The sequence below is a fragment of the Mesitornis unicolor genome, unplaced genomic scaffold, assembly GCF_000695765.1.
Source record: "Mesitornis unicolor isolate BGI_N332 unplaced genomic scaffold, ASM69576v1 scaffold17599, whole genome shotgun sequence".
In the NCBI taxonomy this organism is placed as follows: domain Eukaryota; kingdom Metazoa; phylum Chordata; class Aves; order Mesitornithiformes; family Mesitornithidae; genus Mesitornis; species Mesitornis unicolor.
This window is the reverse complement of record NW_010208264.1, coordinates 36,878-48,803: the sequence shown is the minus strand read 5'-3', so window position 1 is coordinate 48,803 and position 11,926 is coordinate 36,878. Positions and strand designations below refer to the sequence as shown.

At 46.9% G+C, this 11,926-nt stretch overlaps 1 protein-coding gene across 1 annotated transcript in view; it reads right to left on the bottom strand.

Moving 5' to 3' along the window:
• LOC104546936 (potassium voltage-gated channel subfamily D member 3-like) overlaps positions 1-11,926 on the bottom strand; it is a gene marked incomplete at its 5' end in the record, with an annotated part of 26,245 nt that overhangs the window by 11,126 nt on the left and 3,193 nt on the right. The window contains one exon of the mRNA XM_010192448.1: positions 1,166-1,267. Coding sequence (XP_010190750.1) covers positions 1,166-1,267 — 102 coding nt within the window. The remainder of the gene's footprint in view (positions 1-1,165; positions 1,268-11,926) is intronic.

Here is an 11,926-nt window from a genome sequence, read left to right as displayed (position 1 = left end):
TTCCTGAGCTTTCATGTTCTTGATAAAGAAACTTCTCTTGAACTGCTCACAGCAACATATGGCTCAAGAAACAGATTTTCCGAGTGCCGCTGCCATTTGCAAAGCAGGAGACAGCGTTGGATGTGCAGTCAGAAAGATCAGACTTGTTTTGGAAGAGAGAACAGGACCTGCTGTGGGCATCCTGCCTCCCAGATCTGTGCTTTCTGAAGTGCTGTTGTGCAGTCAGCTTAAACACCGCCGTAAAGAGCCAGATTCCTCTATCTCGGTCTGCACTGAGGAGCATCCTAGGTGCAAAACAAGGCACTGAGCAATGTCCCTCTGCGTGCTGTGCCCACTCAGCTTGGGTAGTGATGGGCTTGGGTCCTGGTGGGCAGCTTTCACCACAGGCTGAAGAGGTTTTCAGCTTTGATTTTACAAACGTAAGGGAGCGTGCCACGGAAGCAGTAGACATTTGAAGGATTAGGCCCCTCATAAAGATGCACGAACAAGTGCTGGGCGGCTCTGGTGCTCAATTAAGCATTCTTCGTCTTGCTCTTTGCTCCCCACATGCATGAAAGGCTGATTTATTTGAAATGAAATCCATGAAATGTGCTAATACCTTCTATGGTGTTGGTCAGGCTTAATGTGATAGTCTCCTCTCATTTTCGCTGATTCTGCTGAGCAATCTGACGCACTGAGAACTTTTCTTCTCATGAATAGCTATCATCACCCTCCAGATGCCTTTATTTAAAAATAAACCCACCACCAAATGGCCTGAAACAGCAGCTAGGGAATATTTTCCTGTCCTGATGGGCATGGCCAGTATTAGAGAGAGACTCTTGACAATAAATGTCTGTATGTTGAAAATGAATGGATGTTTCTCATATGGGCAGACCCTGGGTGGTGTAAATCAGCACAGCACTTTGAGGAAGGTCAGGTCCTTTCCTCACTCCAGGAGGAGCTCAAGGGAGCCTTTTCCTCATATTCAATCTTGCAGCTGGATTCCAGCTGTTGCTCCACAGGCACTTACAGTGTGTGGTCATAGCGTAACGCCATTCCACCTGTGGGGCTGTGGATCATGAGCAATTGGGTGGCAATGGGGAGGGAAAGGGAGGGAGCCTGGGGGGTGCAGTGGGAACAGGGACTTCTCAGACCCTGTGGAAGCAGACGGCATCTCCGCACTCACCGTCAGCTCGAGGGCTTCGTTCAGGAGGCCGTTGCGCTTGCTGTGCAGGTACGCGTTGGAGCTGCCCGTCTTGGCCACTCGGATCCTCGCGAGCCGGGCTTTCTGTGGAGAGGGCAAACAAGAGGAAGTTACGCCGTGGCACACCAGGGACTGGTCCTGTGCTGGCAGTGCCTGGAGAAGAGAATTTTGGGTTCTCGCTGTACCTGATAAAGCCTGGGGGTGCAATACAAGGGGTGCACAGAGAGGACGAGGTGCTGTATCTCTGCAGAGCAGAGCATTAATGGCACTGCCAGAGATGAGAAGTGGGGTACTGTGGGTTTGTTCATCCTTTCAAAAGTTAAGTAAGTTTTTGGGCTGAGATGCACTGCAGCTGCAGACTCTTGTCATGGACGTGTTCCTGGCACGGGTGACCGTGTGTGATCGAGTGGTGTGCCCATGCTCTGCGTCCATGGCTCATCTCTACCTGGGGTGCTTGGTTGGTTAACCCTCCCCTTCAGCTCCGTGCTTTGTCCCCTGCGCTGTCCCCGGCTCTGCCTGCACACAGTGGCCGTGGTGACACCCGGTCGGGGCTGTGCACTGTCCCCTGCAGTGGCAGCGCCAGTTCAGTGACTCTGGGGTCTGACAGTGTAAGACTGTCCAAAAACACACATCTCTTGTCCAACTGACAGAAGTCACTGCAACAGCACAGACGTTCAGCTCCCCTCATTTTTATTTATCCCTGACCTTCTTGACCTCCAGGGGATGAGTTAGATGGTAAAAAGCCATCCAGAATAAAGCAAACATGAAAAGCTAACAAGGCCCTCTTCTTTTTTGATCACACACCTTTTAGCATTTCAGTTTTCCCTTTCAATTGCTGCCTGCTTCTCTGTCAAGTGCTGATTTGCCTTTTTCTTTTCTACTGTTAATTTATGACTCAAACACCATTAAAAGTAAATACATGAAATAGCTCTGGCTATTAAAAAATAATTACATTGTGCTGTAGTTTAAAATGCTGCATAATCTTTTAAATAACATGGAACTCGTGATTTTCCTTTCTAATTAGAGGTGCTAATGGGCATACACTGTTGGAAGAGTAAAGCCAAGAGGCAAATATCTGCAGTGGGTCCAGAGAGCACAGTAATTCCAGGAGCTCTATTACCATACACGCATGAGCAGCTCTGGCCCTCAACATTTGAAAGATTTGTTTAACCTTAAGAGCTTCTGCTTAAGCAGACAATTTCTCAGGCAAAGACCTGCACAGGATGCTGGTCTGCAGCTTTAATTAGGTGACACAGACTGTGACCAGTCTGAAAAAATAGGTCTTCCTTTGACACCCCAGAATGGGGACATCCCAAATTGACTTTATTTTCTAGACTTCATCTAGATTTCATCCATTTTAACCTTAAGACTCCCAGCCCATGTATGGTAGTGAAATCTCTATGAAACTTGCTCTGTACTGGGGCCGAGGGATCTCGGGATCCCTGGTCCCGCTGTGAAGGAGGGATGAGCTGTGTTTGCAAGATGTAGACTGAGAACGTGACGGGAAAATGAAATTGGCTCTTCAGTTTTTCTGAGGGCTTTCCCCAGAGTGCCGTGTGCTTTAGGCCCTGAGCAAGACTGGACTGAGAAGATCTGGAACAAAAGCTCCAGAGACCACTGCTACTGGAGATGAGTCTGGGGAGATCAGGGGATAAGGGGTGAAGGACTCTCCATTTCCCAGTTACGTGGCATTGTCTCTCTGTTCCTGGTAATTACATTTCCATTAAATTACTTCTCCCATTTGCAAGTATGTGCCTTTGCGTCTCTGTGCCTTACTTTTTGCAATGATTTTTCTTTCTTCTGTAATCAGGACTGGATATGGGGTCCAGGGATGGTGTCTTCAGTGGGGCTCTGATGGCCACCCCAGCAGACTCCATGTGTGCCTGACAAAACCCCAGCAGACTCCATGTGTACTCCCCTCTTTGCTGCAGGGGCTACCAGAGCCCCCCAGTCACCCCCTCACCAACACCAGCAAAGGCTTCATCCCCCTCTTGGGCTCAGGCAGTGGTTTCAGTGGATTCGGTCCTAGGCTCTTGTAATGAACATTATTCCTTTGCCTCCAGGCTAGCGGGGATCAAATATTAATAGCTGTACTCCACATGGACTGGAGATGGTTCGTTTCTGAGGTCTGTTCTCTTTTCTTCCCTGAAACAGGGCCACTAGCTATCTAAATAATTAAGCCCCATAGCTTTTGTAGTTTAGAACAGACGTTGTTATTTTAAAAAATGTCAGTGGGGCAGGACAGAAGTTAATCCTATTCTCCTGACACAAAAGACTGCCTAGGATAGTCACACTGCCTAACTCTGTGCCCCCATCGTGATTAAATTCGGTAGATATCTTGATTAACTCAGCTAGAGAAGTTAATTAAAATGGGTGCCTAAAATTGGTTTGGCCCTCCAGACAGTTTCACTCATTGGACTAGAAACAACTCTGAAACCATAGCTCGTGTTTTCTGTGAAAGTCTGTGTGTAAATGTGCATTATTTGGAAAGCACAGCTCTCAAGTGACTCCAGCTTCACCTGATGTTTAGGTACGTGTTGTATGTTTACATGGGTGTAGTACCCTGATCCTGTCTGACTGCACAAGGGGTTTAAGTGCATTTCAGGGGGAAATTCAAGTTTTCTGCGTCTCATCCCACAGCTGTGGCAGACTAAAGGTCATTAGGACCAGGCCTGAGATCACCGTTACTGAATATAACCCCTGCACGGAGAGGCTAAAAAGGGAAAAGAAAGCGGCACACTGTGTCTGCATGTAGAGCGGTGAGAGGAGTTGCTAGGAAACCACAGGATCTCAAAATGCATATGACCTAATCTGGAAGATAATTTATATGATGAAAATAATAATACTAATGACAGCCACTTACAGGTTAGAATGATTAATTTGGTTATCTTGGAGCCCACGTGTTTCTGAGCGCGGGGTGGAGGCAGCTCTCGGTAACTGCTGGCTCCTTGCTGCGTTTTGAGAAACTCTGCTAAGCTGAGGGGCAGTGAAGCCCTGTGTGGGGAGGTGGCGGTCGCTGTCCCCATCCTGGCTATCCACGTTTCCCACAGGGATGGACAAGGGATAAGGAGTAGCCCATCTTCATCTTTCAGCTGCTTTGGAGAAGCGCAAGGAGCAGGAGTTGCTGGCAAGGAAAACTGCTTACCAGATGGCAGGCCCAGGAAACAGCTAATTATTATTTATTAATGATTTTCATCTAGTTCTTATGGAGATAATGTTCACTCTTGATCTGTGTGATAAAATAAACTATTAAGTTACAACCCATGACATAATTTCATATTTGCCAGACGTCTTCAGCTTTCCAGATCCTCCGCCCTTGAGCGGGGAGATGAGTGGAGCACACGTGTGTCGGGGGCTGCACCCTCCCTTCAGGTGTTTATGTTCATCAATAGGATCATAAGAATAGGATCCCTCTGAGCCTTCTCCAAGCTAAACAGCCCCAGCTCTCCCAGTCTCCTGTAGGAGAGATGCTCCAGTTCATGTCCAACCTTATATCCTACAGCCTCACTAAGAGCATTCCTGGTGGAAAATGCAGCTACAGCAGGCAATTAACAGAGCTTCACATCTTAATTCCTCAACAATTAGCAGTTTGAATATGAATAGACCTATTGGTGACTGCTGCAGGGGTGCAGAGGGATGTACCGCTGGTCTTTTAAGGCTGAAATGAAGCTGTTCTCAAAAGTAATTGAGTACTTCTGAGCCGAGTTTTATTTTCAAGGTAAAAATACCACAGCCATTCAGTCAGTGCTTGATTTTCTTGTATTTGTCTGCACTTGTTGCTAGTTTGGGTCTGGACTTAAATTCTAGGTGGAAAGAATGTGGTGGATTTCAGGCTGTGGAAAAGACAAGCAGCAGATTGTACACTCGACAGGAGTTTCTGCAGCCTTAACAGGGCTTAGAGTATGCAATGATAAATAAGTATTTTTTTGTAGTTATGTTTTCACCTTCCGAAAATGATGTCATTTGTGGTACCTTTGGTTAATTTTAGCATAAAATTCAGAAAGGAATTGAGCAGAGATTTCACTTTGTACTTACAACTGGGAACTTGGAGCACATATGTAATGGAGAGGGAATGGATGAAATCTTCATCTGGTGGGAAATCGCTCAGCTCCCCGGGCTGTTGTGGTAGCTTTCCTTTGCCAAGCAGCAAATGGAAAAGTCTTCATTTTTTAAAAAAGCATTGAAAAATAATAGAGTGGACAAGGAATTAAAGGGATCTGCTGTCTGTGGGGCGCTTTCCTCAATACACCAAGGTGATGCTGCTCATCTGTCCTGCTTAGGGCTCTGGGCAGCTGCTCCGCCATCCCCAGCAAAGCCTGGACAAAGACTGGGCTGCAAATCAGGACTCGAGTTATTACACGTGTTTGAACACCGAGTGAAATAATGGCTGTTTAAAAAGCAAATGGCCCATATAATAAGTACAAGTCGTTGTTATTCTGGCCGTGGTTTCTTCTGGCTGTTGAATGGGCAGCGCAGTTACGGCACTGTTAGAAAAGTTCGTTTCTGCAGATCATCTTTCTGTCATTTTAACCTTTTTCCTAAAAAAAGTAAGTATGCACGTTGTGACTTTCCTTCCTCTCAAATCTTTACATTAAACAGCTTTTGAGCCAAGCTTAAATATTCTGTCACTTTTGCTTTGGGTGAGATGTTGTAGAGCTGCGTATGGAAATGAGATAGTGTAGAACTCATTATATTCCTATATAATTTGATAGAACCACTTACAGTCAGACCTTGATCTTATTTTGGGCCTCTTCATTACTTTCCAGAGATGAAAGATTCCCCTCCCCTCCTCTGTGGCTCTCCTTTTAATCCTACCTTACCCTTGGCACCATTAAAGCAACAGCACATCATCTCAAATGCACTCCATCGTTTAATCTTCGACGCTGCAGAACACGATGTTCGCTCTATTTATAGAACAATGCACAGAATATGGAGTGTAATGGATCTCGGCTCCTCTGCTCGTCACAGATCTCCTGGCTGATTAAGCACAGGACTTTGAGACAGGAGTCACAATATGCGGAACTTGCAGAGGGAAATGTGGGGTGGTCAGGATGGCCCCGGAGCTCCGAGACCGGTCCCCTCCTATGGCAAACTTCTTTTTGTACATTTGCATCTCAAACTTAACAAAGCTCTGGCTTAAGCTTAGTGAAGCTCTCACTCCTACCGGGCTTTATTTTAGAGCTTAATTCTTCTACTTAGAAAACATCTTCTGATTTCCAGCCTGTAGGTATTTGTTGCCACTTTTACTCAGTTGCCATTGTATTGATGTTTCCTTTTTACATAAACCATTCCCTTTCTGGTGTTTGCTGCGTTCTACAGGAAAGAATGGCTTTCTTTGCAAAAACTTCACTGTTTTTGTAGCATTGGACAAGTCCCACTTTATTCCTTTGCTTGACATTTTAGCTTTTTTTGGACGCCATTTGATATTTTTATCCTCTGGAGATGCCCTGCTTATTTCTAACACCTTTTTCTTTTAGTTATCCATCTACCCAGTAAGGGTGACAGCCAGACCTTGATCTCTGCAAGAGCTGACCTTATGGAAAGCTTTTCCTCGACTGAAATACGTTACGTGCAGTTACTGCGCCTTGGCTGAGGCTCAAAGCTTCCTCCGTGCTGAAGTTCCCAGGCTGCTGCTCCAGCCAATGGACAAAGCTCCCTTTGCACCTCAAGTTTGCCTCTTGAAATAATAATAAAAGAAATCCCTACGTACGCTGTTTTTGTATTCTTAATGCTGTGACAGATTTTGGAGCTCCAGGGATGCATGATCAAAGAGGTGCCGTACCAATTGTAGGGGGAATCTGGAGTAGTTTGTTAGAGTTAGAAGTATTATGGGGTGTAATAAATGTTAATAATTTACTTGATAAGCATCTTCTCAAGAAAAGAGCCTCGTGTTTTTCTGCATCATTAATAGAGAGGTTGCTGTTCTCTCTTATAAAATAAGACTCTGTGTTTCACTGACAGTGAGGTGTGAGGAGCATCTGTCTCTGATTTATCTGTCGGTGCTTCCAGATCTCACTTTTACAGCAGCTTTCACACTGCTCACACCCCTAATTAATAGCTATAAGGTATTTGGGGGATGGAGAAATTAACGGAATTTGATCTAGTGTCACATGCTGACTTATTAGGCCTGATATATGAACACTAATTAATGGTGTGGAGGCCTGTGATTAGCTACAGAAAATGAAGGTAACTGCTTCACATAGTGTTCACACAGGAAAGATGGTGGAAAAGTGGGGAGGTGGGAATGGGCACGACGACCACAAAACTTTTGTAAGAAAACTCAAGAAAGCTAAGCAAATTTGTAAAGCATATGCCTTTCGTTCTCCCCCGTGGAACGAAACCCAAGGGAAGCGCTGACCGTGGGACATGAGCAGGTCCACATGCAGTAAGGGGAGGAGATGGAGTTAAATGTGAGTGCAGGCAGTGCTGTTGCTCCAGGTGGGGAAGGGCCAGGGATGTGCCCTGTCCCTTCTCTGTGCTACCAGCTTGCAGCATTAATTGAGAGATATGTTGCTTGCTGGCAAATGAAAATTGCTCAGAAGCCATCAGATGACAATAACACTGCTGTGTGGTGCAATTAGCTTTCTTACTGAAGCTGTTCCTTCTTGTTCCTCTTGCTCCAGGGGTCTCCGGGGACAAATCTCTTGCATTAGTCTTTTGGGGATAAAGCCTGTCACAAACCCATCCCATGGTCCTGTTTGATAAGTGAAGGCTCCTGGAAGAACGCACGTCTCTGCTCACGTCCTTGCGCTGACAGCCGCGATGTCGGCTGCACGCTTGGATGTGGCAGATGTGGAGGGAGCTGAGCGATGCCGGTCCTCGTTTGTGCATCCTGGCATCGCTGCACGCTCCTGCTGGAATGGCTCCGAATTGTCCCGCCTCAGTCACTAACGAAGCTGATGCTTCATGTGTGGACAGAGATGTGCTAGCGCCTGAGCTCACGAGCTATGTCTAGAATTTCTCTTCATGGTTGTATTTGTTCAAATTAATGCTGAGTTGGTGGAGGGCAGGTGCCAGGCTGTGGTCTGCACAGCAAACACACGAGTTCTGCTGTGTGGTGACACAGAGAGATGCGGAACCACTTCCTATGGAGCAGTCGGTCTGGGAGACTGAGCTGCTGTTTCTTCCTGCACAGCACTCGCAGGCAGGCTGTGATTTCCCAGTACAGCTATTTTCTGTAAGTTTTATGCATGCTCTTGATTCCCTTGTCTGCTTCTGAACCATTCCCTGAAGCATTTGCTGTTGCTCTGCTCTCTACCTGTGCCTGGTCAGGAAAGCACACACGGTCGTTTCTGCTGCCTTGTTTGGTGAATCAGCGAGAATTACCAGTGCAAAAGCTCAGCTAGAGAAATTCAAAATCCTGGGGATGAACAGCATTACCATATGATGGCTTCACTTTATGACCTTGTCCATGTATGAGAACTAACTCTGCAAGAATCCACCAAGCCAGGAAAAGAAGTGGATTTATCCCAGTTTTATACATGAAGAAAACCTGTCACAGAGACGGAAATATGGGAGGGCGATGCTGCTGCAGCATTGGAGTTTGTCAAAGCAGTGAGACTGACTGTGGTGGGGAGGCTCCTGCTCCTACCCGCAGAGGGGCTGCCTTGTGCTTGTGCCCAATGCGGTGCTGCAATTACCAGCAGTCACTGCTGGATGGGATTTTCATGACCTTCAACCAGCAAAGGCTGGTTCTGAGTCAGACGTTGCTGACCGCTGCTGCGGGGTGGAGTGGGAGGAGTGGAGTGATGAGCCTGTAGGAGTGCTCAGTTGGGCTGTGTGAGGCGTCTGGAGGGTGTAAGCAGAGAAATTGTGTGGTGACTCCAAAGGGATGTGCTGGTACACTGCAGTGTCCCCATCAATCTGACGTACGAGGACTGAGACCTGCATTGCCATCCCAGCGCCACAGCAACAAATGTTGTTCTTCATCTGTAACCACAGTAAGCTTTACTACCATTTACACCCACTTTTAGCTATGTTTTTTCCTGACGCAGTGAATGTGGCTGTATCCATTAATCCAGACGTAACCATCCACTGCGGTCGGTGCAGGGGTGTTGGAGCTGTAGCCTGAGAACTGCGTGGGAGCTGAGCTGCACCCAACCCACTCGATTCTGCATTGCTTAGGCAGCGTGGTAAAATAAGTAATTAGTAAAAGTAACAGCAAAGAATCTGATTGCTAGAGCCCAGCTCCAAAGTAGGACAGGGCTTCTCAATGTGTTTTGGCTGACCGCTTTGCATGCAGGTCTCCTGAACAGAGCATTTTCAGCTGATTGAGACATCTCGACTTTTATGTAGACATCTGGGATGAGGTGGGCAACATCAGCCATTGCACATCCCACCGACTGTGCTGCATAACGAACCATCTGGACAGGGGCTGCCAGCAGCCAGGACGGGGACAGCCCTTGCTGAGGTGGCCAAGCAGAGACCCTGAGGATGGGTTACCTTGTGTGTTGCAGGGTTTGTCTGGGTATGACCAAGATGTGACCTGGAAGGGCCTCAGGGCATGAAACAAATGCAGAGTAGCTTCTGGATGCTTGTAGAAATGATTTTGTCTGGGTGTTGGGCCACCGTTGACAACAGGTTTAATGGTTCAGTGTCTGGGCCGGCTGTGGAGGCTGAAGCTGCGAGCTCCAGCTCACCAATCTCAGTCCTCTCAGAGGAGAGGTCGCCTGGTCTTGTGCAATTTGGGACCCAGGGAATTTGAACTGGCTGGATGATATGAAAGAAAAGACGAAGGCTTCCTGGTTGGTTTATGTGTTTTTCCCCTCCCTGAACTGCACGAGGGCGTGTGACAAACACCAAACAGGAAGCAGAGGAAGAGAGAGGTACCTACCCCAGTAAAAATGAAATATCTTTCTTAAAAACAATTAAAAAGCTTTTTTTCTCCTGTCAAAAGCTGTTAAATATCATCAACAACAAAAACATATTCCACACAGATTCATTGTGGCTGAAAAAACCATGTTTTTAAATGTCAGCCAGCTCCAGTTTTAACCTTATTGTTTCTCTCTCCTGAAGTTCCCAACCCCATCCCCTGCTGGGAACTGAGTCATGCTCTGCGCTGAGCTCTCCTGCACTCACAGCTCTGCTCCAGTCGCTTTTTCTGGCCATGCTGTTCCACGCTCTGCAGTTCACTAACCCACCTCCGAAATGTAGGGTGTCAGCTGAGACACAGAACATTTCAAAGCTGACTCCCCTGCTCGGTAGCAAATCAATTATTATAATGGCCTCGTTATTGACAGGTGTGTGGGCCGTCTTTCTCATGGGTATGAGGATGACACAAATCCAGTATTAAGCATTCTGCTCATCACCATCTCCCCTCCCCGTGCGCTCCGCCTGCAGCCCCACTCGGGAACAGGCTGTTTCCTACGGCCTCTTAGGAACAACCAGAGACGTTTCTGTCCCGACTCTTCCTTCCTTTTGGCTTAAGCCCCTTTTAGGCATCTCCATAGTTACCTCCTGATCAGTCTGCAGTCGGAGCTGCCTGTGCACAACCATCTCAGGAGCAGCTTTTGCTATTGGGAATAACCTTCCTCCATCCACATCCTCCATCCACCTCCATCTGCAAGGATACAGCTCCTCCCTTGCCCCTTCTTCCCTTTCTCCTGTCCACAGCGGCTCTGTGCTTGAATGCTTTAATTCACCCACAGGCCATGTGTCCACTCCTCCGCTTCATCCAATTTATACCATCTACTCTTTGATAGTCTGTGATAGTTTTCAGTTCTGTGTTAGAGCAGCTCTGCAAAATTATTTTTGTCCTGGGTGGTACTTTCCTTGCCTAAATCTGAGTGTTGGTTCTGTCCTGGAAACCTACAGCCTGGAGTATGAAATGAGAAGTGCATTTCAAGGCCTTTGCAGGACCCTGCTTGTTCATATGGAGTCAAAGGCCACCAGGTAATAAATGAAATGAACTGAACAGGCTAAGAAGCTGTAGTCCTCAAAAGCATATTTGCTGCAGACCTGAACCCAGCGCTCGATTACTGAAGTTTTATATTCACAGATGACAGTTTCAGTTTAGCCCCTGTGAAATGCACCACTAAAACCATGCTAATCCCCCTGAGATTAACAGCCATTTCAGTATCTTGGCTCATTTAGCAAATCTAACCATTAAGTGATACATGCACTTTAAACAGGGTATTTTCAGAGCATCTGAGCACTTAAATTTCTCCCTGCTCTGTTGTGCAGCTGTGAGGAGGCATAACTCATTGGGTAAGAGGCCCCTTTTTGGATGCTTGTTTTCCCCAAACTGAGCAGATCTAGAGCGATGCAGTCGGCTGAGTTTTAGCCCGAAGGGGGCTGCTCTAGAGACTGACTTGCTTTGGGCTGCTGCTGCTATTTCCAAACACTTCAGCTGCTGCTGTGCTTCCACGTGCCTGCCGAGGCTGTGCAAAAGTGCTTTAAATAAGCTTTGAGGACGCAGCGTCTTCATCTGCATGGACAACACAAGAAACTCACTTGATGAGCATCACTGGACCTGGGCGATTAAGGACCAACAAAGGCTCCCATGAAACTTTGAAAAACACCCCTCTAGAAATATTGTCACTCTTTATTTTTTGTTTTTAATATAATATTTTTCACTGTTTACTTCCCTGTGAGCCTTGGAAGAGCCATCTGCACTCCTGGGGTCGTTGCTGCCCTGAGCTCCAAGGCCGTATCTGTTCTTTTCCCTCAGGATTATCTGGTGATCTTTGAGCTGTGCAATCCTGCACTGCCCTGCTCTGGTGGTACGATCGCTGTGGCTTTGGG